This window comes from Rattus rattus, chromosome 1, assembly GCF_011064425.1.
Source record: "Rattus rattus isolate New Zealand chromosome 1, Rrattus_CSIRO_v1, whole genome shotgun sequence".
Taxonomy (NCBI): domain Eukaryota; kingdom Metazoa; phylum Chordata; class Mammalia; order Rodentia; family Muridae; genus Rattus; species Rattus rattus.
This window is the reverse complement of record NC_046154.1, coordinates 271,893,780-271,921,335: the sequence shown is the minus strand read 5'-3', so window position 1 is coordinate 271,921,335 and position 27,556 is coordinate 271,893,780. Positions and strand designations below refer to the sequence as shown.

Below are 27,556 nucleotides of genomic sequence, written 5' to 3'. Positions count from 1 at the left end.
TCCGCCCGGGCCCAGGGCGCCTGGGTTGCAGTTCAGCCCCGCCCTCTCCCGGGCCAGGAGCTCCCCGGCGGGGCTGAGTGACGGGCAGCAGGTGATTATGCAGGAGGGGGCAGGGTGCGCCGCAGGCAGCAGCGCTGACCCTTCACATTTCCGATCCGCCGGGACCCTCATCCATCCGAAGCTGCTCTTTGTCTGGCCGCCTAATTGCTGGCGGACAGGATGGATGGCGGGACCGACAGCCGCGGAATCCCTAATAAAGGCCGCGGCCGCGGGGGAGGGAGCTCGGGAAGGAGGGGGAGCGAGTGGGAAGGGATGGAAGGAGACGGCAGGAAGCACTGGGCTCCTGCCGCCGCGGGCTCTGAGGCGAGGCTTGCTGAGCTCACCGAAGCCAGGCTTGGCCCAGGGTGTAGGGCAGTAAGTGTGAGGTCCACTGTTGTCTGAGGGTGGTGGGTATGGGGCTGCTTAAGTCTGCTGCTTGTCCAAGAACTAGCCCCCCCGTCCCCCGAACAGAAAGAGCATCTTAGAGCCTACCTCACTTAGCTGAGCTCTGGAGACTTGGAGCTTGGCCCTTCTTCCTGGGCTCTCAACTCTCAACGGTCCGCACCCCTCCTCCCGCACCTCATCCGCCTCCTTTCACCTGTCGGCCTCCAGGAGACGGGGAGGGATTCAGTATCCCGGTGGAGAAATGAGGGTTATGACAACTGTCTGTACAGTCAAGTAACACATTTCATTAACCAGAGGCTGGAGAGGGCCAGAGGTGGTGATGAGGGCAAGGGGTGGGGTTGCCGACTCCAAAGGAGGTGGGGAGGGTGAGGAAGACAGACGAAGGGAGAAGCCTCTTCTGGATAAGTGCAGGGCTGCGAAGAGAAGACAGCACTCCTCGGGCCTAGTAAACATTTTGGAAGCACTCAACCAGCTAGGAAGTGAGGAGCTGCTCCCAGGCCAGAGGGACCTAGAACCAAAGGCTGTCTAGAGCTCTAGGGCAAGGGGACTAGCTGATGAATGGAAACGCTGGCTTGGTGTCTGCAAGTGCCCTCCGAGCCTTTGATGAGCCAAAAGGAAGAAAGAGTTTAGCTTAGGTCTAGCCACCAGCTTTTAGACCTCGGAGGGAGTGACTTTCCGGTCTTCCCTTTGAGGGCATTTAGCAACCCTTCCCCCTGACTTCATCCCTCTTTTTCCTGCACCTCCTCCCCCCTCCTCTCCTAGATAGCAGAACCATTCTTTGTAACCAACTTTGGCCTTTTGTTGGCCAATAGTTTAACCTTGGTGGGTGTCAAAGTTGACAGCCAGAGCACAGGTTGGGAACAGAAGTTAAAGCCCAGTGGTGTGTAAGTTAGGACTATTATTATGGGGTTGGGGATTTAGCTCAGTGGTAGAGCGAGCGCTTGCCTAGCAAGCGCAAGGGCCTGGGTTCGGTCTTGGTCTTCAGCTACCGGGGTGGGGGGTAGGGATGGGGAGACTACTGTTGCCTTCAGCACTGTGCGTTGTTGGGTAAACATCCAGCTGTCCAGTTTCTCTCACCCTTGCATTGACTCTGGTACCATTGTCTCTTTCCCAAGCCCACTTAAGAATATCTCCTTACATGGTGGTAACTGGACAAATGACCTCCCAGTTCTGGACCCAAGTTTGTGCATCTTTTACAGGCAGGGATAAAAGCCATCTCTCAGGGCTGCAGAAAGGATTCGATGAGGACTTGCATGTCCAAAGCCTTGCAGTAAAATAAACCCTTAACAATGTTATCACCACTCCTATGCAATCCTATGCAATGGCCTGTGCTCAAAGATGGACAAAGTTCTCTCCTTTTTGTACAGGGGTCTAATGTCAGGCAACCCAAGCTGCTTCTAGCATGTGATCCCTCTAAAATGGAACTGAGAGCCAGGCCACAGAAGCACAGAAGAGGAAGGGGAGGGAGAATGTAATTCTCTACTGGTCCTGAAGAGGAGGAAAGGAAGGGGGTTGTTAGAGTTTGATGGAACATCAGCCAGGTGCGCTAGCGCTGTCTCTCTCTCTCTCTCTCTCTCTCTCTCTCTCTCTCTCTCTCTCTCTCTCTCTCTCTCTCTCTCACCCCATCCCACCCCAGATGAGGAAACTGAGAATCACCGACCTCTTCACCCCTTTTCTTCCCTAGAGGGCATCTGGGTCAGTGACAATAAGTATGAGAGAAAGAACTAAAAGAAAGAACCTTCAAGGAGCCAGGACCTTTCTGCGAGACTTCATAAAAATTTAACACGGAAACTTCTGCAGAGTAGAAGGCACATAACACATGCAAATCATATGCTAATCACATGCTAATTTAAAGTCTGGCCCTTGGAGCTCTGACACACACCTTGGCTATATAGCCTTGAGGGGAAATTCTGGGGAAACCCCAGGGTTCCAGGAAGGTAAGGATTCCCCTTAGGGTCTTGGTACAGGATTTATGTTCGTTTTAGGATTGGAGAGGAGTTGAGTGTATAATCTGAGATTAGGATCAGCATAAATGCAGAGTCATTGGTAGAGGTTGGTGCAGGATTCTGACTGGGCCTGTTTGACTAGGATATTGTGGAAGTCATCCCTCTTCACCTCCTTCCCACCAACCCCATACCATGCTTCTGTCACCTTACTGCACCCCCAAGGCTGCCCATCTTCCATTCTTAGGTTCACTGCTCCACTGGGACCTCCTAGTTTGATCCCCAGAGAGTCTTTAGTTGAACTGTTCCTGACCCCTCCCCAGTTCCCAGCATTCTCCCATAGATCTTGGCCCCAGGAAGACCTCCTGGATTAGCCCTAACTGGATACCTCCTTGGACAGCTGCAGGGGAAGCTATGAGGACTTGGTGAGCTGGCGGCTTCATTCCAGAGCGTGGGGAAAGAGCAACAGAACATGAATAAATTCATAGAGCTGGCCCCTTGGCTCCCTGTGAGCCAAGCCTGCTCCCCCCTACACACACACACACACACACACACACACACACACACACACACACCAAACACAACCGCTGCCTCCTGCAGCCCGGCTGGTCACTGCTGCTCACAACCTGGGCTGGAGATAGCAGAGGGAGCGCTCTAGAGAAGCAACCTGCATCAGAAAGGGGTTAAGGTGAGGGGGTAAAAAAGGGGGTGTTGGGAACTAGGTTTAGTTGGGTGGACGAACAGCTGGACAGAGGGGTCCCCTGATGAATGGAGAGAGAAGAATATGGGAAGAAGAGGGGTGTCAGGACTTGGGGTGGATGAGGCCTGAGGCTATGCAGGGGAGACCGGTGTGAACCGGGACTTGCTTTCTCGGATCCATCCATCAGGCGGCCTGGGGGAGCAGATATGGCATTAGACATGCACAGGGCCGACATGGCCCTCAGCCCCCACCCCCCGAAGACAAATGGTGACAAAGACCTTGAATAAAATTTGTATTTATGGAGGAGGAGGAGCCCTTCCCCCACTGCCTGCCAATCCTTTCTCTACCAATCCTTTCAGGCAGGTTGAGACCTCACCCCACTCCCAGCAAACCCCCAGCCCCAGTCCCAGCCACTTCTTTCTCCAGGTTGACAATGACAAGATGGGGGTCCGAGGAAGGAGTGCAGGAAATGAGAGATGAAGAAATTGAAGAAATTGCCTTCTACCGACACCTATGCCCTGGTGGGTGCCTTGTGCCCTCCACACTCCACACTCTTGGCTTGCCCTACTCTCTAAGAGGTCTCCTGCTAGGCCTCCAAATGTCCCTAGATCCTTCAGTCCTAATCCCCACTCTCCCAGCCTCTGACCTTCCATCCCCTGAGAGGAGGCAGGTACTGGCTGTCCCTTGCACTCTGATGAAAGCCAGTATTCCTTCTTGGTCACTCTGAGAGCCGACCTAGTCACCTTTACAGGCTATCTGTCGCCTAATACCCAATCCATATTTGAATTGTGTTACTATGCACAGTCAACCAAACATCCATTACCTGAGGCCTGATTTTTCTAGATTTTCTCTAGTTAATAAACGGTTGAGGAGATCAAAAGGAGCCAAGATTGAGGCTGAAGAAGACAGGGCTAGGGCAAAGGAGCCAAGACTGGGGCTGATGAAGACCGGGCTAGGGCAGGACGGAGGCTGTGCCAGTCTGGGCAGAGCAAGTGAGACTAGCTCTCTGACTGTCTCACCAGGGGATTCCACGCCTTCAGTCCTCAGGCAGGGTAACTGGCCTCTGTGGGTCTCAGACTTTAGTACTAAGACAGAGACACACATACCCTCTTCAAGCAGCCTCACACACGTGTACACAAAGACAGCCCACAATTCACAGTCCTACTCACCCAGGGACAGCAAGGCCAGGCTCTGAGGGCCATCCCACCACACACACAGCATCCAGCGCTGTCACAAAACACAGACCCATAGCCTACCACTCGGCTTGCAGAACTGCCCCGCCCCCGCGTCTTCTTCACAGTTGATATGTCACATTGGAGTCCGAACACGGACCTGGGTGTCTCTCTGCAGCGCGCCATTTACATTTCTCTCTCGATCTGTCAACCTGTCTGGGCTCCCTTCTCTCTCTCTCTGTCTCTGTGTCTCCCTCTCCCGCTCTGGGGCTGTCAGTCTCTTTTCGAAGCTTTGTCTCTCTGTCTCTGTTTCTGTCTCTGATTTCTCGGCTGGCTGTCCATTTCCTGCTCTAGTCTCTCTCTCTCTCTCTCTCTCTCTCTCTCTCTCTCTCTCTCTCTCTCTCTCTCTCTCTCTCTCTCTCTCTCTCTCTCTCTGCTGCTATGTGCTGTGTGAGACCCCCAAATCATAGAGACCGGGGTAGGGGCGGCAGATTTGCCTTTTCCCAGTCTGGTCAACAAGTACCGGTTGAACCCTTTGCCATATTCGGTATTTAGTTGGGGTCACCGAGGAACGTGTGATGGCGAATTGCTATTTATTTCTGTTTCCTATTTGTTATATATGAGTCCCCTCGCCCCTGGTTTGGCTCTGCAGTTCCCCTCTGAGGTTTTATATGTATATTGTAGCCTGACCCCTGTTTACCCCATCACCATGTCCATCTTCCTTTAAGCTCTAAGAATGACAAACTCCAGGTACAGGGTGAAAGTGAAGATACATACGGTGAGGGCTGAGGATCGCTGCAGAGCCCTGGGAGCAAGCAGGGAACCTGGAGGCTAGGGGCTCGGCGGGGAGGTGGGGGGAGGTGGCGCGGCCTGCCCCGCCCCCGTGCTTCCCGCTCTGGGCGCCAGGGGTCGCTCCGCCTGCGGCCGCTTATAGTGGTTCCTGCCGCGCAGCGGCTCACACCACCCGCACTGCTGCCAGGGAGGAAGGTTAGGGACGCAGAGAGGGAGAGCGCTGGCGGGAGAGGGACGCCTGGCTAGGGCTCTGAGGAGGGCTGCGGCCACCGCTGCCGAAGGAGGCAGGTAGTGCTTTCCACGAGCTAGAGTGCAAAATCTCCGACGAGGTCTCATCCAGTGAGAGTCCCCCAACCCCCGCCAGCTCAGAGCCTGGGACGTCGGGAGAGCGGGGAGAGGTCCCTGGTCTAGCCGGGAGAAATCAACGAGGGGAGTCCGGGACCCAGACACTGCCATCCGCAAGAAAGCAACTGTCTGGAGAAGTGGCATCTTAGACCTGTGAGAAACCAGCCGTCCAAGAAGCTGCAGGTCTCAGGCGCCCTGGATCATTAGAGCTGCACCCGAGGGTAATATCAGACTATAAGTTCTGAACCCTCAAGGGCTGTCCTTGGCCCAACTCACGGGGGAGATCGCCACCCTGACAGGCGGTTTGGGGAACAGCACTGCTGTCACAGGAGGAATTCACCGCGGCAAGGTGGTCGGGCACAGCCGTCGGGAGATCCAGACCGGGGCCCGAGCCCGCGGAGAGCCCCGGGCCTCCGCCGCCATTGCGCCCAAAAGTGAGGAGGATTTGCTGGCCCTGGCCGCGTCACGGCTGAGCCGCCGCAAACGGGTGGCGGGCGCAGCCGTCGGGGTGGCCATGGTGCTGCTGCTGCTGGTAGCCATCCCGCTACTGGTGCACAGCTCTCGCGGACCAACACACTATGAGATGCTAGGTCGCTGTCGCATGGTGTGTGACCCCCACGCATCCCGAGGCCAAGGCTCCGACGGCGCGCCCTCCTCGGTGCCTCCCTTCCCTCCAGGTGCCAAGGGAGAGGTAGGGCGGCGAGGGAAGGCGGGCCTGCGGGGACCCCCAGGACCCCCAGGTCCCAGAGGGCCCCCTGGAGAGCCAGGCAGACCAGGTCCTCCAGGTCCTCCTGGCCCAGGCCCTGGAGGGGCAGCGCCCCCTGCCGGCTATGTACCCCGAATTGCCTTCTATGCGGGCCTAAGGCGGCCTCATGAGGGTTATGAAGTGTTGCGCTTTGACGACGTGGTGACCAACGTGGGCAACGCTTACGAGGCAGCCAGTGGCAAGTTCACCTGTCCCATGCCAGGCGTCTACTTCTTCGCTTACCATGTGCTCATGCGCGGTGGTGACGGTACCAGCATGTGGGCCGATCTGATGAAGAACGGACAGGTGAGGTTGCCCCTCTACTTAGCCCCAGATCTTGCTAATGACTTCCTAACACTTCCTGCGCTCAGTTTACATCCCAGCTCCTCCCTGAAACACTATCAGGATATCCAAAACTGCCAGGCTACCAAAATTCTAATGTCACTTAATTTAGTCAAAGAGGAGGAATTGGGGGCCTGGAAAGGAAAATCACCTGTGGAGAGTCTCACAGGGCATTAGACTGAGGTCAGAACTAGAACTCAGGACTCGAAGTATTATTTCGCAGCAGCCTCAACCTCAGGCTCCAACCTCCAACCGTAGCCTGCCAGATCAAATGTTCTTGGTGTCTTACCCACCCCTTAGCTTCTTCTCTCTCTCTCTCTCTGCCCTCTCTACTGGGGCAGTCTTCTCAGTTAGTGGGCTTCCTAGCCCTGATGAGGAACAAGCTATTACAGAACCTGGCTTCAGGGAATAGAATAGAATTTCTTGTTTTGTGTCCTCTTCCCCCAGGTGAAGTCATTCAGCTTGGATTTTCAAAGAAAAGCGGAAGGGGATTGGAGTGGGGCAGAAAACACTAGCTTGCCTCTTTGCTAGGACCTATTTGTTTATCCCCAGGGCCTGGGGCCAAACCTAGACCAAGCCTTGGCCTCAGCTAACATTGAGTCTGTAGGCAGATGTGGACAGTGGTCTGCTGGCTCAGGGGCTCCAGATGTAGTGGGATGAACCAATTTGGATAAGCTGGGAGACAATGGACAGGAAGAAGGGAGGCCTGGTCTATGGGGCCTACACCCTCCCCAGCACCCTCTCAGATTCCGCTAGGTGTTGCCCCAGTGCATAGTTAAAAAGCATTGCCACTTATTTTGAGGGGATAGCCCCCCAAAAGACTCATGTGTTTGAACAAGCAAGGTGCCATGGGCTGGGTGGAGAGAGCTGCCTCTACCCTGCAGGATGAGGAGGATTTGGACTGAACAGTGACCTCTGGATGTTCCAGGGGAGGGGTGGGGCCCTGATGCACTACTCAGGGTCCCTTAAGCCTTGAACCCTGCTGTATGGCTGAAAAGCTCCCAGATTCCAAGAGGACACCACCCCAGCCCACCTTCTGCTTCAGCTTTGGGGTCTGTTCCTAGCAAGCCCTCCCACTGGAGCATGAGGAAAGGGAGCTGCCAGGCCGTGCAAGCCTTTATGGGGTTGATAGTGTTTGAAAGGGAGTGAGTGTCCACATGATCCAAGTGTACCCGTGACCGTGGAAGGCCAGAGTGTGAAGAGAGCTTGGTCTCTTCCTTCTTGTGGTACCGAGTAGGTAGACTCGGTCTGTGCCAGGAACCCAGTTGGAGCGGGGTGGTTTTAGGGGAGGGGCGGGGTGGTGCAGCTCCCACTCTGTATTCTATGGAGCCGACAGACACTGCAGCCCTGGGAATGGTAAATAGTGATTAGAATAATAATGAATAATTAATGATTTAATAACCAGTCCCGATGGGATGGGAACCGGGGGAAGGGGCTGGCAGTATGACTGCTGCAGACCAGAGATCACAGACCAAAGGCAGTCCCCCACATGAAGCCCAGGAGGCCAAGAGGCAAACAGTTCACTTTCCTACTGGTACAACACAGGTATGGCATAAGTGTAGATGCGTTTGCCCCACACCTTTGGGAAGCTAATTTAGGAATTCCAGGCCAACGTAAAATCCTAGAAGTATCCTGAAAGCTTTTTTTTTTTTTTTTTTAGCATGAGAACAGCAATTCTATGTAACATTTTCTATATACAGAACATGGTTCTAAATTCCAGGAGTAATTACTCATTTAATCTTAACCACCTCATGAGGCATATTCCACTACTATTACCCCTTATTGCTCTAGTAGAGGCCCAAAGAAGACATGACGTGTGTGCCCGGGTCATGCCTGAGAAGCTCTGCGGTCTCCTAGTTCAGTGATTATGCTGCAACTCTTTCAATACAGTTCTTCATTTTGTGGTGGTCCCCAATCATAAAATTATTTCATTGCTATAATTTTGCTAGTTGTGATCATAATATAAATATCTGATATGCAGGATATTTGATATACAATTTCCAAACGGGTCAATTGAGAACCACAGGTTGAGAACCGCTCCCCCAGGACCTAAGCCACCCTTGTTCCAGCCACCAACCAACTTAACCCCCTTGGTCAATCAATTCAGCTCTGCACAGGGTATGAGAACCAATGGGTCTGGTTTTTTTTTTTCCTCCTCCCTCACTAGGTCCGTGCCAGCGCCATTGCTCAGGATGCAGATCAGAACTATGACTATGCCAGCAACAGCGTCATTCTGCACCTAGATGTGGGTGATGAGGTCTTTATCAAGCTGGACGGTGGGAAGGTGCATGGCGGCAACACCAACAAGTACAGCACCTTCTCGGGATTCATCATCTATCCGGACTGAGCCCAGCACCTTCTCTGACTCTCATGTTCGTTCGCCCGCCCCCTCAGCCCCTCGCTCTCACCCACGCCCACCTCCAGCTAGCCCTACCCAAGCCCCATCCTCAGAGCCTGCGGACTCCCGCTCCCCAGGCCACCTAAACGGGGGCAATCAGATTCTTGGGGCTCAAGGGTTTTAAGTGGTTGGGGGAGTCTAGAGATGGGAAGGCCAGGATGAAGAGAGCCGCTTAGGAAGGGGACTGGCTACCTTGTGCTCCAATGAAACTGGGCCAGAGAGAGAAATTCGTGCATGGGCCTCCCTTCTGCCTGGAGCCTGGGGGAAGCTTTACTAATGGAGATCAAAGTCTCGCGTGAAGAGGGGGACATCTTGACAGCCAGGGAGAAAAGGGCAGAAACAGAAGGAACCTGTCCAGGTGAGAGGAGACTCTGGCACAGTTTAGATGTGGACCTCAGTAGCCACTTTCTTCCCCTTCCCCATCTCCATTTTTCAGGCTCCAACCAAGGCAGCCTCCCTGTGAACTGGAGGAGCCAAGGACTTCCTAGCATTAAGAACCCATTTTGTACAGTGCCCATTTCGCCCCTCTCCAGGGTAGGTCCTGGAGCTACAGATGCTGTCACTGCTCCCAATAAAGTGAGGTCGGGGATTGTGTGTGCCTGCCTGCCTTGGTACAGAGTTGGAGGGACAACAGGAGAGTGGCTGGCCCTTTGCCTGACACCCTGAAAGGCCTGTCGATCTCAGCAGGGTGATCTGTCTCTGATCTATGCAGTTAAGCCTGGCCAGGCTTGCCTCTCCAGAAAGGAGCACCATAGGGAAGACGGAGTGGGGGGAGGAGTGCTGCCCTCGAAGGCAGGGATGAGGGAGATTCTAAGGGTGCGGGTCTGCTCTGCCTGCATAGGAAAAGAATTCTAGCATTTCTTTTCTTCCTTGGTCTTGGTTTATTTGTGGTTTTCTCCTTTTGAGATGGGTCATGGCTTTTTGCCCAGGGTTGCCTCCAACTCTTGGGTTCAAGTGATTCTCCTGCCTTAGCCTCCAGGTAGTTAGGGTCACAGGTGCCCAACTGAGAGTTCTAACAGAGGTGTTCTAGATGTGGGGATACCTGGTGGCCCCCCTAGAGTGGGACTGATCTCAGAGAGAACAAGTTCTGTAATTTCCCCCTAATGCACTCAAGAAGCCTGAGAAGGCAGGCTGGGCGGCCGCTTTCTAGAGGACAGCTGCTGAAGAGGAAGCCTATGGTCCCGAGTGCTTAATCTCCTCTAAACTGGAGCACACTGCCACCATGTGGGCCACTGGAGAGCGACAGCTCTGGCTGCCCCATTCAAACACAATTTACAGAAACTTTATTATAAAGGATAAAAGGGCGTTGGCTCCCAGTCCAATGGGCAGGTCGACAATAAATAAGGCTAAAGGAAGGGGTGAGTACAGCAGGGCAGAAGCCCAGAAAAGGCCAGAGTCACGACGGAGAGTCCTGTGGGGCCACAGGGCCAACCGGAATGAAACGCTGCAGAAAAAAAAAAAAAAGAAGAAGAGGGCTTGTCATATTCCATAACTTCTCCATAGAGAGGGCAAGGTCAGCCTGCCACTGTCCCACAGGCTTGCGGCGTGCTGGCTATACACCAAAGGCTCACCAGGGCATCTTGCCATTCAAGCATTGTAGCAACAGGATTGGTGCAGACCCTGGTAGGCCCTGGGGGCAGGGCTCGACTGGTGTAGAAGGCGCATTCGTCATCCAGGCGAGCCTCATGGAAACAGTGGATGGTGGTGAGACAAGCTCTGAGGCGCTGCCTCAGGGCCAGGGTTCGAGGGGCCACACTGCTGGGGCCTGAAGGCCATGGAGAATTCAGAGGGGCCTCTGGAGTTATATTTCTTCCAGGTCCCCCCACCTCCCATGAGCACAGCCACTTAGAAGTACAGGGGAAATAAAGCATGGCATGGGGAGGTGCAAGGCAGGACCCACTCCCAGACAGAGCCCTTCCTTCATGGTCTTTCTCAGCCAGTTCCTTACCTGAGCGGCCTGTCGGGGATCTCGAAGAGTGCAGTGAGTGGATAGGGAAGCTGGCACACACTGGGCTTTGTGACGAGGTCAGGCTGGTGGTTGCTGGAGGCCCCCTACTGCAACAGGGCTCTGGGCTAGACTCTGGGTTTCCAGCTTGCAGAGCGCTGGCTACCGACGCTCCCAGCTGTATCCCAGGGCGAGCCTCAGGGGGCTCAGCCTGTCCCCGACAACTAGGCAGAGGGGGTCCTGACAGTGCTGGAAGGCAGGGTGCTGGCGGCTCTGGCTCAGCTCTGTGTGGCACTGGGGGCTTTAGTTCTGTGGTAGAGCGGGGCTGTGACTCCTTAGTGTCTTCCCCAGGGCAAGCCTGTGGCTCCTCACGCTCTTCCGCAGGGAGGGCCTCTGTCACACCAGAGTGTTCTGGCAGTCCAAGGGGAGTTTCAGACTTGTGTGCTGGAGCGCTCAGAGTGCTGGAGTCTTCAGCCATTGGGGGCTGGCGTTCGGTCATATCTAAAGCGGAGCCTCCATTCAGAGCTGCACAACTGCCCGCTGCCAGCCCCTCTACTTCCTGCCGCAAGAGCTGCTGCAAAATATGGATGCGCTGTGGTGGGAGAGAGTATCCCAGCGTGTCACCACTGTGTGTTCAAGGCCCCTGTCACACACCCCCAGCCTTTCTCCCCGCTCCCCCTCCCCAGCCTTCTTGTGGAGGAGAAGCCATCAGAGCTGCGGCCCCTACAGGCCCACCTGCATCTTTAGCTCCTGGTGGCTGGGGGTTCTCTTGGACTGAGGTCCAGAAGTGCTTGCCACAGATGGTTTCCCAGGTCCCTTCTGCAAGGCGACGAGACTCTCCTGGTCAAACAACTTCACAGCAATCTGCTCCTGAAACAGAAGGAAAGGGGGCGGGTGAAGAAGCCACATTGAGGTGGGAAAGAATACTGTCCCCACCCTCCTGGAATGGATCAAAGTCCCCTGGTCGTTCTTCTAAAAACCAGGTATGGTGTGGCAGGCCTACGATAGAGCGGATATTAGCCCTCGAGAAGCAAAGGCGGGAGAATCAAAAGTTTGCGGCTCAGGCTGTTGAGATGCGCGCACACATACACACACACAGACACACAGACACACACACACACAGAGAGAGAGAGAGAGAGAGAGAGAGAGAGAGAGAGAGAGAGGAGAGAGAGAATAATTTTTTTCAAAGTGTGGGATTAGCAGAAGATAGATACAGAGACAGACTGACATTCTAAATATTGAACAGGAAGGAGAGGCGAACGGCAAATACACCTACCTCAGATCACAAGGCTGCCAGCCCTCCAGGCCGTGGGCAGTGCCACAGACCTCAGTACAGGAAGGTTTTTGACACTTACCCAGGGCAGGGCAGGCTCTTCAGGGGAGGAATGAGGAGAGAGGCCACTCAGCCACTGGGCCTGTGTCAGACGGGACAGACCACCCATGAGTGACACCCACTCCTCCGGCCTGTCACACCTCACCCCCATCCCTATGCAGTGCCTGTCTGTCCTCTCCCTTCCTCCCTAGTCCCGGCCCACACTGGTTACCGTTACCTCCTCTGCTTTCTCTTACCTGCTGGACTCTGGGTAGTGACCGGAGGGGTGTGAATTGGGTTTTCCGTCGAGTGGTAAAGCGTTTCATGGATGAATACGTGGTCTGAGGAGAGATGTGGTTGGCTGAGCATGGCTTTCCAGCCAAACTCTCCTTATCCTGCCCAGCCCAAGGGCTGTTGACACAAATCACAGCTGAGAGGCCTGGGGAGCAAACGCCTCAGCCTGTCTAAAAAGGTGACTGCTTGGTGAGAGAAGGTGGTAGGTACTGTATGGCTGGCTATGGGCTGGGCTGTAGGGACAGGAGAGGGTGCAGAGAGCCATCACTGTCACTGGAGGAAAAAGGCAGGAAGAGTGGCCTCCCGAATTCTCCCTCCTGTGTCTTATTCTTCCTGTTCTCACCACTGCAGCAGCTGCTCCTTAGAGGCTGGCTTGGAACGTCTGAGCCTCCTGCCTCTGCCTCCCACTATGTGCATGCTTGCACGTTTATTTCAAGAGAGAGACCAATTATCTCTTCCTATTCATACTTTCCCCTGGCTTCCTGTTCAGACTACGAGCCGAGAACTTATACTGGTTTGTACATCCTTTTTTTTTTTTTTTTTTTTTTTTTTTCGGAGCTGGGGACCAAACCCAGGGCCTTGTGCTTGCTAGGCAAGTGCTCTACCACTGAGCTAAATCCCCAACCCCTGGTTTGTACATCCTTACCAAGAACTTACACTGCTCTGTCTGTCTGTCCTTACCAAGGACTTACACTGCTCTGTCTGTCTGTCCTTACCAAGAACTTACACTGGTTTGTCCGTCCGTCCTTACCTAATCTCACCTGTCGTCACTATAAATTCATCTTGGACCCTCTTCTCACCTAGGCTTCAATCCCACTTGTGTGTTTTGCCAGCTCACAAATACTAGATACCTCCTTTCCTCAGGGCTTCTGCATCTGCAGGCCAGGGTTAAATATACCCCCACCCCCCCCCCCCAGCTGTCTGAGCCAGCCTCACCTCTTGGTCTCATAAGCAAGCCTCATCTTCCCAATGACAGTGCCCTAGCCAAACTACATTTGGTAAAAAGACTGCTTAAGCAACCCCTTTCAAACATTAAATTTTTTTTCCCTAATTTACATGTAAGTGTATTGGGTGCCAGAAGATGCCCTGAGTGGGAATTACAGGCAATTGTAAGTTTAGAGCCAGTGAGAGCTAAGTTACCAGCCCTACACACATGCACGCACGCGCCTTCTATTTTTAAACACAAGGTCTTGCTACATAGCCGAGGCTGTCCTGACATGTACCATGGTGCAGCCCAGGCAACTCTCCTGCCTCCAGATGCTGGTCTGCAGTCGTGTACCACCAAGCATGGCTCTAAACTACCAATTTATGACACCAACTACCCTTCCAAATCCTTTCAGTACCTTATGCATTTTGCTTTAGAAAGAACGTGCTGCCATGTGACGTCCTATACATTTTACATTTGTGGCTTTTTCTCTTTTGTCCCCCCCCCTTTCTAGAATATATACATGTTCTGGAACTAGAACCATAGCTGCATTCAAAAACCAATCAGCAAATACCTGTGGAATAAAGGAATTAATATGTTTGGTTGAAAAGTGTTGGTCGTGTCTTGGCCACGGCACTGATTTGACAGTGACATATATACCAGTCTGTCACCTCTGACCCCAGGCCCCAGATACCCAGTAAAGGAAGTCAGATCTACCCTGAAGAGGGTGTGGTCCCAGCTCTAGCAAAAGACCAAGTACCGAGAGTCCCAGGTCTATCGATTCTACCCACAATCCTCAGTGGGCCGCCATTCCACCCCGCCCCCATCCCAGGAGGGTCTCCTCTCACCCTGGAGTGTGTTAGGCTTTCTTTTAATGGAACTCGTTGAGCCAGACCCAGTTTGGGTCCTCCTTCTCCACCTGAGTGAGGAACAGCCTCGTGGTCTCCTCTGAGGGTTAAGGAAGCTGGGAGGAGACAGGACGTTCGTTTACCGTAGTGTCTAGAACCAAAGTCTACCCGTTCAGCAACCCCTCAGAGCACAATAATACCTTGGCAAACACTTATCAATCCCAATGCCCTGGCTGGGCTGGAGGTGGCCATGGCTCACAAGGGACTGGGATAGAGAACACAGTAGAAATTGTCTTGCAGGAAGTGGCAGGGAGAGGTCAGAAACAGAGACACATGTACAACCAGGCCAACCTCTGGCCTTCCCAGGAGGTCTTGTATGCTTTGTGTGTTATGGGTGTGTGTTTCTGGGATGTGGATGCTTGGTGAACACTCACCACTGAGCTAGACTTCCAACGTCTCCCTTCGCCCACTCCCCAAGGCCCGCTGACCACGCCCCTGCCTCGTTCCTGGTGCAGGCCTTCACCCCTGCTTTGCTCCTGTACCCACACACACTCACCAGGCTGCACCGGGGTCTTCAGGAGCAGTCTCGAGGCCTGGCTTGCTGAGGTCCTGCTGTCAGTACAGGATCCATCCCTGAGTGTCAAGCAAGGGCTGGGAATTAGCGAAGGGCTCTGCCAGCACCGTCTCAGTAGCTTCTCCCGGTACCGGCCAATAGATACGGAAGCCAAGCCACAGACAGGTTAAGGTAAGCCTGCACGGCTAGCGGTGGTAAGCGTCGGGAATTAAACTCAAAAGCCATTTACTGTAGCCAATGAAAGAGCCCTTCGTGTACCTCCAAGTTCCTCCACGTCTGAGATAAGGCCCAGCCATCAGAGTCTGAACCCCATTGCCCCGCCCAGGGACATGTTTGCCCACCCCCTCTGGGGTCCAAAGGGAATCTACTCTCTCCGTACCTGCTACCGCCACAGGTCTCTCTTCTGAGCTCCTGTAAACTGGGGCGAGCGGAGGAATGAAAGGAGGAACCTGCACGTGGGTTCTGATCCAGGACAAGACAGGAGGACAGAGTCAGAAGCAGACCCCGAGCTAGACACAAACCTCACCCCATCTCTCCCAACAGCCCAGGGCTTCATCTTGAGATGTTGTCCCAAGGCCTACTCTGTTCCAGGAAGAAGCTTCTAGAAGGACTGAGAGTCAGCCCCTCAAGAGTACTCACCAGAGCCTCTGACCTCTGTGAGGAAAAAGTGCGGTCTCGGAGCCCTGGGCCCTCCAGCCTTGAGAAGCAGGAAGCCCTGGCGGGATCCGCTTGGTGGGCACGGATTCTGGGAGCCAGGTATGCGGAAGACCGTGCACTCTGGACCGCCGACAGAGGCTATCAGCAAGGCTCAGAATTTACCCCTTAGCCCACCCCAGCCTGGTCTCATATCCGTCTCATTACCTGGCCCCTCTGGGTGTGGGTGCCTCCCTTTCTCTCACGCACTAGCACTCTCTGAGCCAGACTGGACCGGGACTCCAGGGGACAGCTCTTCACTCCCTCACCTGACAGGATGGTGGCCAGGGCTGCGGGGTCAGCAACAAACTCTATAGCCCCTGAGGCCTCTGAAAGGGAAGAGACAGGATTAGAGGAGACAGGGATAGAGGACACTGAGGGCTAGCAACAGTGAGCAAAAGAAACATCAGAGCCAGGATATGTGGTGCACACAGCTACAATCCCAGAATTTAGGACACTGAGGCAAGAGAACCAGGTGTTCAAGGCCAGCCGCCAGCTCATAGAGAGCCCAGAGCCATCTTGAGATCATTGGGTTGAACCTAAGCTCACCAATGTTTAAAGAATTTCATGTAAGGCATTGCTCTGGACAGTGGGGTATAAAATAAAACAAAGGTTTTTGTCATACAGAGCATATCACCGGGGGCTGGAGAGAGGCCATGGGGACTGAGAACACACCATTACTCTTCTTGCATAGGGCTGACTGGTCTTAAGCTCTCAGCATCTATGTCAGGTGGCTGGCCTGGAACTCCAGCTCTAAGACAATCCAATGCCTGTCCTCTACCAGCATCACATTCACCCACACACATACACAGCATTAAAAATAACCTCTTCTTAGGGGCTAGAGGGATGGCTCAGTGGTTAAGAGCCATTGTTCTTCTGAGAGACCTGGGTTCTATTTCCGGCACCCACAGCCAATTATAGCCCCCAGCCAGCTATAACTTTAGCTCCAGGGATTCCGATGTCCTCTTCTGAACTCCATGGGCACTGCATGGACTCACACAGAATAAAAATAAATCTTTAAGTATAAAACTATTATTGAAAGGAAGACGTTAAAGCTGAAGTTTGGGCAGATTATAAAGACTCAGTTTAGTTGAGCGATTGATGGTGACTGTCCTGACTGGGGTTGCTGAAAAGGCCCGGAAGATGTGACTGATGATTTTTTTTTTTTTGAGACAGGATATTACTGTGTAGGCCTGGAACTCACTATATAGACAAGGCCTCCGATTCACAGAGACCACCTGCCTCTGCCCCCTAAAGTGCTGGGATTAGAGGCGTGAGTCACCATGCCAGGCAAAAGGTGGCACTTTGCTGTAATGGCTTCATAGAGCACAGAGCTTCCGGGACAAGGCCCAGGACTCTTACAGTATGCAAAAGACCAGAAGGCATACAAAACCCCCACTTTGTGTCTCCCATCCTCACTCCGCCAAGTAGGCTGTCCCCAGGCCTCCAACAGGTACCTGTCTGGGGATGGGTGACGAGCCCCACATTTGATCCCCCAGAGCTAGGCTTGAGTTCCTCCAAAGGGTTCCGCGGCTGAGTGATCCTCAGTTTTTGTGATTTTTCTGTCTGGTGCAGGGCTTTCGATCTGAGGCCTGCCGTGTCAGTGAGGGGACGTTGAGTACGGTGCAGTGGTTTCTTCGCTGATCTCTGAGGGAAAGGGAAAAAGTTGGGGTTCAGCGCGGAGGTGGGGGTTCATTGCAGACGGGAGCTGCCTCCTTGTGGTTACTGTCTTCACCCATCATGCCCCTCTTACCCTTGGATCTTGGTTCTCCTGGTCCAGAGAGGCCGACTTGGCTGAGGAAAAATCTGAGCATCTTTGAGAGAGTACTGGAATTTTGCTAGGGTTGGGAGATACACCTCGGAGGTGCGGATCCTTATTGGTTTGGAGGGTAGTCATGGCGGCTATAATTGAGACGAGAGAAAAAGGCAGGCAGGACTGAGGAACAAAGCAAATCACTTCTCAAGCTATGGGTGCTGATATCCCTGATTCTTCTCCCTTGGTCCTAATCCATGTGCCTAGAAGCCCACACCGGCAGCAAGGCCTCTCTCCTGGCGACTCCTCCAGAAACCCAAGACTGCTATCTCGCCCCAAACTGCTCTCCTCCCCAGGAACCTCGGCAGGACTCCCCTAAGATCCCCGTGCCGCACCATTCCAGGAGCTCCTCGGGGTCACTTCTACTTTCTCAGGTTTTTTTCGCCGATTTTCTGGATTTCTAATGCTGCTGCTGCTGCTGCTGCTGAGGCTTCCCCGGTTTGTAAAATACGCCAAGCTTGTGATTGGCTAGTTCCCGCTGACGCGAAGGCGCGTGACGTCACACGCAGCCAACCAATCCGCAGGCTTCGAAGGCGGGGCCAGAGAGGGACAAGTCGCCGAAACGTTTTCTGGATGGGAAAACAACTGACCAGCCCTTCAGCCAATCCGAAAACGGAGCGCGAGTGGCCGGATTGGGGGACAGCCAGGGAGGATGCTGTTCTGAAGCCCGGGAAGGCGAGTCTGGGCTGCAACGGGCATTACAGTACTCTCGCGAGATCAGGAGCCAGCCGAGCGAGGTCTGTCCTCTCTTGAAGGCCGCGGAATTGTGGGAAAGGATGGCCATCGAGCACACTATTGACCAGACTCTGAACGCAGTGCAAGGCCGGGTTTTGGGAAACACTTCAGGAAGCATGGGCACTTCTTGCGGGAGATGAGGGACCTGATGGGCGAGAGGGCTGGAGGTAACCGAACTGAACCCATCAAGAACGAGGAGGCATGAAATCATTTGTCCACTCGGACCCCACAACCTGGTGGGGTGTGGTCAGACCCAGGGTGGCTGGAGTTTTGTTATTCAGAATTGAAGGGGCTCCTCGAGTGTGGGGAGATCTTTGCATCTTCAGGTTGCCTTCCACTTGTCTGGAGGGCTCACCCGCTACTCATTGACAGATGATGGATATGAGAATAGACAATGTCTCATTCCACCCGCGCACACACAAAAGCTCTTTCTATCCCAGACTGGCCTCAAACTCGCAGCTTCCTGCTTCAGCTTCCATTGTGCAAGGATTGCACACCAGCTGCATAGACATCAGTTTGGAGTTTAAAGGACGCTGATAAGCAAGCCAGGAACAAGTGCTTCCGGATCTCCCCTTCCATACACCATCTCTTTTCACACCTACGGACTTCATATCTTAGAGCATCTACTCAGCTGTTTAGCCAGACAAAGCGTAGCACGCAAAGACAGCCAGCTTGATCTAGAAAGCCATTGTCTTCCAAATAGTCTCCTTGCCCAACCCCTCCAGTCTTTTTATTTTAAATACATATGCTTTTAGTTGAAAAATATTTTTAAATATATATATATACAGCTACATGGCAGAAGAGGGCGCCAGATCCCATTGCAGATGGTCTTGAGCCACCATGTGGTTGCTGGGAATTGAACTCAGAACCTCTAGAAGAGCAGCCAGTGTTTATAACCTCTGAACCGTCTCACCAGCCCTGAAATAATTTTTATGCAATATATTCTGATAAACAGTTTCCTCTTCCCTCTCCACCCACACTTTCCTTAGAAAACAAATACCAGAACAGAAAAAGAAAAAAAAAAGCACGGGGTTGGGGATTTGGCTCAGAGGTAGAGCGCTTGCCTAGCAACCGCAAGGCCCTGGGTTCGGTCCCCAGCCCCGGAAAAAAAAAAAAAAAAAAAAGCATGGGTTGGGAATTTAGCTCAGTGGTAGAGCGCTTGCCTAGAAAGCGCAAAGCCCTGGGTTCGGTCCCCAGCTCCGAAAAAAAAAGAAAAAGAGAAAAAAAAGAAAAAAAAAAAAAGGACAAGAAACACACAAAACACAAAGCTTATAAAAACACAAAGTCGGAAACCATAATACCATAATATACAAGCAAAATACCAGTTAGACAAACAATGCCAACCAAAGCCATATGAGACAAGAAGGCCACAAAAACACTGGCTGGGACCCAGTCTGGCGTGAACCTGTGGGTGCTGCCACAGCCTCTGAGCTCACAGGTGCACCAGTCCTGCTGTGTCTGGGAGATGATGTTCTGTGGAGTCATCCATCCCCTCTGGCTCTTAACATCTTTCTGCCTTGTCTTCTGAATAGCTCCTTGAGCCCTCAGGGGAGCCCCAGTCTTTCTGTCCACAGAAATCCATTTCTTATAGTAGAGAAATTTTCTGAAATGTTGTGCCCCAGTTATCTGCACACTAAACCTAGCATTCTGTGCCATGCCCCTCTGCCCACTTGCTCTCTGTCTTCTGGGAAGGAGAATTCTCAAAAGGAAGGTGTGTCCGCAAAGGCTGGTTAAAACCTCAGTGACTGGGGTCTAAAGAGATGGCTCAGAGGTTAAGAGCACTAGCTGCTCGTGGCAACTCACAACTGTAACTCCTGTTCCACAGGATCTGACTCCCTCATACATGCAGGCAAAACACCAATGTACATAAAACATAAATAATAAAACTTCAATGACTGAAGTAGCTGCAATGTTACAGTTAAGAAACCAATTAAGGGCTGGAGAGTTGGCTCAGAGGTTAAGAGCACTGTCTGCCCTTCCAGAGGCCCTGAGTTCAATTCCCAGCATCCACATGGTGGCTCACAACCATCTATCCTAGGGTCTGCTGCCCTCTTCTGGCATGCAGGTGTACATACAGACAGAGCACTCATTTACATAAAATAAACCTTAAAACTACAATTTACCTTGGGTCATCTTTAGTTCCCCGTCCGCTCTTTGCTTACCTCTGTACAGTTGGCAACTTGGTGGATCATATTAACAAGACCCAGTTTTCTGCCCATCAAGGGGCTAAAATCTCATTCCATGTGGGCCTGTAGTTGAGATTCCCTCACAAGGTGTTCTTTCTGATATTGCCACCAATTTTTTATTTTATTTTGATGTATTTTATTTGTGTGTTTTGCCTGCACACACACACACACACACACACACACACACACACACACGTGCGTATGGTATGCATGTCTGATGTGTCTGATGCCTGCAGAGGTCAGAAGATGACATCAGATCCCCTGGAGCTGGAGTTGAATGATTGTGAGCCTCCATGTGGGAGTCAAACCTAGGTCCTTTGCAACCACAAGTGTTCTTAACCACTGAGCCACCTCTCCAGTCCCCACCAATGTATTTTTTTAAGATATATTTATTTATTTTATGTATGTGAGTACACTGTAGCTGTCTTCAGACACACCAGAAGAGGGCATCAGATCCAATTACAGATGGTTGTGAGCCACCATGTGGTTGCTGGGAATTGAACTCAGGACCTCAAGGAAGAGCAGTCAGTGCTCTTAACCACTGAGCCATCTCTCCAGCTCCCCAATGTATTTTTAAAATGCCCTGAAAGGCAAGAAATGGGGATGCACACCTCTAATCTTAGCACACTGGATGCCGAGACCTGCAAGTCCCTGTGAATTTGAGACCAGCCTTGTCTACATAATAAATTCCAGACCAGCCAAGGCTGAATAATAAACCCTGTCCTGTCTCAATAAAATAAAATAAAATAAAATGCCTTGATTTATTCTTTGTTCTGTTGCCATCCAAACACCATGCTTCCACCTTGGAACAGTGGAACTTGGGATGACCTAAATCCAGGTCCCGGGTCCTAGCCACTAGGATTTGCAACCAGAATAAGCTTCTCTCTGAGTTGAGACCTGTTTGCACTGACACTTCTGACTTCATGACCTCACCTAAGTCCTCATATCTGTCCTGCTTCCTCTATGCCTCTAGCTGGAATGCCTCCTTACTTCTGTCCATGTTACCATCTGTCCGTCCATTATTTCTTCCTCAGACAGGCTCTCCTGGAGCCCTTCTGGACACACCCACTCAGTCTGGGAACGACGTCTTGGTCAGTTCTCTCTCCCCTCTAAACTGTCTGGCTAACTCTGGTTATATGTGATGTTGATTTACTCAGGGTATGGAGCTCAGCTGGGAATTATATATTCATCAGAAAGAATACAATAATTAGGGCTGGAGAGATGGCTCAGGGGTTAAGAGCACTGACTGCTCTTCCAGAGGTCCTGAGTTCAAATTCCAGCAACCACATGGTGGCTCACAACCATCTGTAATGGAATCAGATGTCTTCTTCTGGTGTGTACTTATATATAATAAATAAATACATCTTTAAAAAATACAATGATTATCAACCTCTGCCTGTCTCAGACGATGCTGAGATGACCCTCTATCTCAGTGGTTCTCAGCCTTCCTATTCTGTGGCCCTTTAATCCACTTCCTCATGTTGTGGTGTGCCCCAACCATAACATTGTTTTTTTGCTACTGTTATTAATCATATTGTAAATATGTGACACACAGGAAATTTGATATGCTACCCCAAATGGGTCATGGCCCACAGGTTGAGAACCGCAACTCTGTTTCCTTTGCCTTCAGACTTTCAGTGGCTTGTAGGGAACATTTTTATAGAGACCTGAATCTTTGCTGAATGAGTCTGTGAATGAATTCAAGAGGAAACATCGAAAGTGATACCCAAGCTCTTGAAGGCAAAAGCAGAAAGATTATATGTTGAAAGCCAGTCAGGGCCACAGAGTAAGACCTTGTCTCTAAAATGAGGGGGGAGGGGTTGAGTAGAGGGCTCAGTCGGTAAAGTGCTTGCCATTCAAGCATGAGGACCAGAGTTCTATCCCTAGGACCCACACAAAAAGCGGGGTGTGGTGGCTCACGCTGTGCTGAGCAGGCACAGAAAGGGAGACCTCTGGGCCTAGACGGTCTGTTGCAGTAAACTCATGCACTCAGACATACACACATATACACATAAATACAGATTTAAAGAAAAACAAGCTGAAGACCAGCTGGAGGTTGACATCTCGCCTCTACAGGTGTATGCACAGGTGTGTACCTGCACACAGATACACACTGAAGGGACTCTAGCCAGCCCCAGCATGGCAAACACCACTCTGGTAGCCATTTTTGTCTCCTGAGGCTAATTACCAAGGTTCAGCCATCAAAGTACTGAAGTCCAGTAATCCAAAGCCCCCATTGGCTCACCTAATTAACCTGCCCAATCAAAATTCGTCCTAACATGGAGGTTTTCCCCCTTTACTAACCTGTATAAACTGACATTTTTCTATGGGTCACCTCTGTCTATTCAGAGGCCGTTCTTTGTTCCTGCCTCCAACCCTGGAAAATGCCCTTCCCCCTTCTCCTTTGTGGTCTTGGGGTGTCCTGAGCATACACACACGCACACACACACACACACAGAGAGACAGAGAGAGACAGAGAGACAGAGAGAGAGAGACAGAGAGAGAGAGACAGAGACAGAGACAGAGAGACAGACAGAGAGAGAGACAGAGAGACAGAGAGACAGAGAGAGAGAGACAGAGAGAGAGACAGACAGAGAGAGAGAGAGACAGAGAGAGAGAGAGAGAGACAGAGAGAGAGAGAGACAGAGAGACTGGAAGAAATATACCAGTGCTCAGGTAGAGGGACCAGACCTATCAACATCTGGTCAGTTTCCCTTTTAGTTTTTCCTTCTTCCTTTCTTCCTTCCTTCCTTCCTTCCTTTTCCTGCTATGGATTAAAGCCAGTGCTCTGTCTGCATGCACACCTGCAGGCCAGAAGAGGGCATCAGATCCCATTACAGGTGGTCATGAGACCCCCCATGTGGTTGCTAGGAATTGAACTCAGGACCTCTGGAAGAACAGCCAGTGCCCTTAACGGCTGAGCCATCTCTCTCCAGCCCCTCAATATGCACTAAGATTGATTGACTAAGATTGAATGTAAAGTGAGTAAGTAAAATAAATAAATGAAAAAAAATAAACATTGTAACTCTCTCCTTTGTGGAGGTAGGGAATTGATTTCTATCCAATCAATTCTGTTTTGTTTTGTTTAAGACAATGTAGCTCTATGTAGCTCTGACTGTCCTGGAACTTGTTCTGTAGACCAGACTGACCTCAAAATTCATATGACTCCACCAGTCTCTGCCTCCAGAACGCCAGGATTAGAGGTGTGAGTCACCACATTCAGCTCTATCCAGAGATATGAGTGAACTCTTGGCTTATCTATTAATTCTACTGAATTTTCTGTTTTGTGCAAACATAACAATTTTGTGTTTTTGTTTGTTGTGCTGGAAAGAATGTAGGGCCTCCAGTATGTTCTGTCTCTGAGCTATGTCCATAGTAGCCCTTTTTGCTTTTCTTTTTTGAGAATGGACTTTCTTTCTTCCTTTCTTTCTTCCTTTCTTTCTTTCTTTCTTCCTTTCTTTCTTTCTTCCTTTCTAACTTTTTGTTATATTCATTTATTTTTATTTCATGTGAATGAGTGTTTTGCCTGCATGTATGTTTGTGCACTTCCAGTTCCTCTGGAAGAGCAATCTGTGTGTTTTCACCACTGAGCCGTCTCTCCAACAGCCCCCACACACATAACTTTTTTTAGTAAAGTGTCACATAGCCCACATGAGTACTGAGTATTGTGTATTGATCTCTAAAAACCTTGAAGTTCTGATCCTCCTGGTCCCCCCACCCCCCAAGCCCTCCTAAATGGGCTGCTGCTGTGTCCCTTCTACTTGGTGCTAAGGATCAGAGCCCAGGCTGCATGCGTGCTAACAACTGAGTTGTACCCCCAGCCTTGTTGACCTTGCTATGTAGCCAAGGGTAATGTTTGAATGGATCTTCCTCCTCTCAGGTGCTAGGATTATAGCACACACCACTACACTCGACAAAAATCTCCTTTTTCAATTTATAGAAGGCAAAGTCCTGTGCTGTCATTTTAAAAACCACACTTGCTCCTTTCCTGGTGCCGGCAACGGTGGCCTCATCCAGCTCCCACATTTAGCTTCTTCGGTGGTCTCTGTTCCTTGCCTGGTGGCAACGGCTGTCTCACCCAGCTCCCACGGCTAGCTTCGCCAAAACTCTAAGGTTGGCCCCGCACCTGTGCCCTTCCTCCTGCCCACCTGTGTTGCCGCAGATGGAAAATACCAGACAGCCTTAATATTTAAAAACCAGCCAGATAACTCAATGGCTGGGTGAAGAATATCTTGCCCCATCCCCCTTAGCCTCTGCAACGGCCTGGGGAGGCTACAAACTATCACTTCCCAAGAGTTACATGTCTGCTACTTCCTATCCGCTCCACAGCCTGGTCCCAATCCCTCTCCCTCTCTCTCTCCTCCTCCTGGGACCGGGAAATCCCATCTCATCCTTTTCTCAACGATTAGCTTCTGCTGTCTTTATTACCCAGTTAAAAACGGGGAGACGGTTCACATGGAATCACCCGAGTACGTGATCCACTCCTCAAAGGGGCACCCCCCTCCTCGCCCCCTTGAGGAAGCAGAATTAGCACCAAAAGACAAACAGCACCAGGACAATCCACAACAGTCCTGCTTATTATTTATTTGACAAGGTTTAATTTTAAAGCTAGGGCTGCCTTAGCACTGAGGATCATCATGGGGCCTGTGGCATGGTAGTTTGAATGAGAAATGTCTTCCACAAGCTCATGGATGTAAGTGCTTGGCCCTCATTTGGAGGCACTATTTGGGGAGGTTATGGAACTTGTATGACAGGGGCTCTCCCGGAGGAAGTGTGTCACTGGGGATAGGCTTTGAGATCGATAGCCTTGCCCTACTTACAGATGGCTGTCTCTTTGCTTCTGTGTGCGGTTGAGAAGTGGTCTTTCAGCTTTCTGCTGTGGTCATCATGCCTTCTCTGCCGCTGTGGACAGATAGCCCTCCGGAACCAAAGGCAAAATAAACTGCCCCTTAAGCTGCTTTTGATCACCGTAGTTTATCACACCAACACGAAGTAACTACTACAGTGGGTAAGGGCACCTGCCACCAAGCCTGGCGACTCGGCTTTGATCACCAGGACCCACATTGGATAAGGAGAGAAGAGATTCCTACTAGTTACCCTCTGGGTTCCTCACATGTGCCTTGGCACATACATGGTGAGATACATACATACTAAAATAGTTAAAAACATAAAAACATAGATAAAGGGTTGGGGATTTAGCTAAGTGGTAGAGCACTTGCCTAGCAAACGCAAGGCCCTGGGTTCGGTCCCCAGCTCCGAAAAAAAGAAAAGAAAAAAAAAAAAAAACATAGATAAATCAAAAAGTAAGGCTCCTTTTGCACCAGCCCTCCTGAGTAGACGTGTAGACATACACTGTTGCAACACTGTGCCTGGTTCCCTTCAGTGCTTTTGAGCATTGTTTATTGTTGTAGGTGAAGATGAGTGTGTATAGGTCTCTTCTTTGATTTTTTTTTTTAAAATTATTCATTTATTATATATAAGTACACTGTAGCTGTCTTCAGACACACCAGAAGAGGGCATCAGATTTCATTACAGATGGTTGTGAGCCACCATGCGGTTGCTGGGATTTGAACTCAGAACCTCTGGAAGAGCAATCAGTGCTCTTAAGCACTGAGCCATCTCTCCAGCCCTCTTCTTTGATTTTTAAACTATTTTTTCAAATTTATTTGATGTGTGTGTGTGTGTGTGTGTGTGTGTGTGTGTGTGTGTGTGTGCAAATGTCACAGGTTTGGAGGTGAGGGGACAGTTTTTCACAGTCAGTTCTCTGCTTCCATTGTGTGGGTCCAGGGGATGGAACTCAGCCAGTTACACTCAACGTCAGTCACCTTGACCCCCAAGCCATTTCACTGTTCCGATTTTGTGTTCAACCGACGCATAATATTTACACATCTTTATGGGATGTATTTGTGCCTTTTATATTCTGTGGTGGTTTAATTAGCATACCCATCACCTTAAATACTATTTATTTCCCATAAGAACATTTAAAATCTTCTAACCATTTTGAAATATACGATTTTTTTTAAAGATTTATTTATTTATTATATATAAGTACACTGTATCGTCTTCAGACACACCAGAAGAGGGCATCAGATCTCATTACAGATGGTTGTGAGCCACCATGTGGTTGCTGGGAATTGAACTCAGGACTTCTGGAAGAGCAGTCAGTGCTCTTAACCACTGAGCCATCTCTCCAGCCCGAAATATACGATTTTTTAAAAAAAAATTTGAAGCAGGGTCCCACTTTGTACTTTCGGCTCGGAACTCACAGAGGTCTGCCTGCCTATTCCTCTATAGTACTGGGGTTTAGGGTACACGCCAGCATGCCTGGCCTAAAATTACAATTCTTTATGGTGCTGGAGAAACGGTTCAGTGGTAAAGGTTACTTCTTGCTCTTGCAGGAGGGCCCAGGTTCAGTTCCCAGCATTCATAGTGGATCTCAAGCATCTGTAAGTTTGGTTCCAGAGGATCTGATATTGCCTTCTCACCTGGGGCATCAGGCATGTGCACGGTGCGTAAACACAGGCAAACAAAGAAAGACGTCATTAAAATGTTTTTAAAGACCAGACATGGTTATACACACCTCGAACCTGAGCTCTCTGAGGCAGAGGCAGATATGTCACTGCACTTTCCTGGCCAGTCACCTATACGTAGTAAGCTGGGCATGGTGGCACACACCTTCAGTCCTAGCACTTGGAAAGCAGAGGCAGGGAACTCTCTGTGAGTTCAAGGCCAGCCTGGTCTACAGAGTGAGTTCCAGGACAGCTGGGACTACACAGAGAAACCCTGTCTCAAAACAAACAAACAAACAACAAACAAAAACAAAAAAATAAACTCAAAGCAAAGACATTTGCACCCATGTGGGGTGGACTTTTGGTGACATAGCTGCCTTTGAGCTGTCCATACTTCCGTAAGTGACCTGTCACCCACACTCCTGTAAGTAACTCCAGTAAGCTCATCGGCTCACCCCACTGAACTTTGGTGGTATTATTTCTTTCTCAGTTATCCCACGGCTGGGACAAGTAGACATTTATCAGATCTCCCAAGGAACAGTGTCACACAACAACTATGTAGGGAGTTCAAAGGCAATCTGGCTTCTCAAGACCCTGCCTAGAAAATAATAGCAAAACAAAAACAAAACACAACAAACAAACAAACAACAACAACAACAAACAGGTAAGATGGACTCGTCCTGAGAGAGATTCCAATATTTTCTTTGGGGTGGGGGTCCAGAGAGAAAAACATGGCCACAGCTCCACGGGGAGCTCTACTTGGACATGTTAACTTTTACCATCCTCATGAGAGATCAAATCTTCTCCACCTTGAGACTGGACTCTACCTTAAAAGAAAATA

The 27,556-nt window shown here is 50.9% G+C and overlaps 2 protein-coding genes across 2 annotated transcripts; one reads left to right on the top strand and one right to left on the bottom strand.

Annotated features, from left to right (window-relative positions):
- The first annotated feature begins 5,269 nt into the window (after nt 1-5,269).
- Nucleotides 5,270-9,473, top strand: C1ql4 (complement C1q like 4). The gene is made up of 2 exons (XM_032890974.1): nt 5,270-6,447; nt 8,651-9,473. The coding sequence occupies exons 1-2, from the start codon at nt 5,911-5,913 to the stop codon at nt 8,828-8,830; spliced, it is 717 nt and encodes a 238-aa protein (XP_032746865.1). The 5' UTR covers nt 5,270-5,910; the 3' UTR covers nt 8,831-9,473.
- A 668-nt stretch (nt 9,474-10,141) lies between these two features.
- Troap (trophinin associated protein) lies at nt 10,142-17,723 on the bottom strand. Its single transcript, XM_032886168.1, has 14 exons — nt 17,621-17,723; nt 17,226-17,374; nt 16,930-17,119; nt 15,641-15,801; nt 15,419-15,556; nt 15,159-15,241; nt 14,762-14,838; nt 14,206-14,321; nt 12,396-12,479; nt 12,182-12,241; nt 11,562-11,696; nt 10,830-11,418; nt 10,453-10,646; nt 10,142-10,325 (listed from the first exon to the last, which is right to left on the bottom strand). The coding sequence occupies exons 2-14, from the start codon at nt 17,367-17,369 to the stop codon at nt 10,278-10,280; spliced, it is 2,019 nt and encodes a 672-aa protein (XP_032742059.1). The 5' UTR covers nt 17,370-17,374; nt 17,621-17,723; the 3' UTR covers nt 10,142-10,277.
- Nucleotides 17,724-27,556: the final 9,833 nt, after the last annotated feature.

Bases quoted from the DNA above. Each gene is read 5' to 3' on its own strand.
- C1ql4 (XM_032890974.1), top strand. From the start codon at position 5,911: ATGGTGCTGCTGCTGCTGGTAGCCATCCCGCTACTGGTGCACAGCTCT. The intron at 6,448-8,650 runs GTGAGGTTGCCC...CTCCCTCACTAG, and splicing joins ATCTGATGAAGAACGGACAG to GTCCGTGCCAGCGCCATTGC.
- Troap (XM_032886168.1), bottom strand. From the start codon at position 17,369: ATGACTACCCTCCAAACCAATAAGGATCCGCACCTCCGAGGTGTATCT. The intron at 17,120-17,225 runs GTAAGAGGGGCA...CCTTTCCCTCAG, and splicing joins AGGAGAACCAAGATCCAAGG to AGATCAGCGAAGAAACCACT. The intron at 12,242-12,395 runs GTAAGAGAAAGC...CGTCTGACACAG, and splicing joins CACTACCCAGAGTCCAGCAG to GCCCAGTGGCTGAGTGGCCT.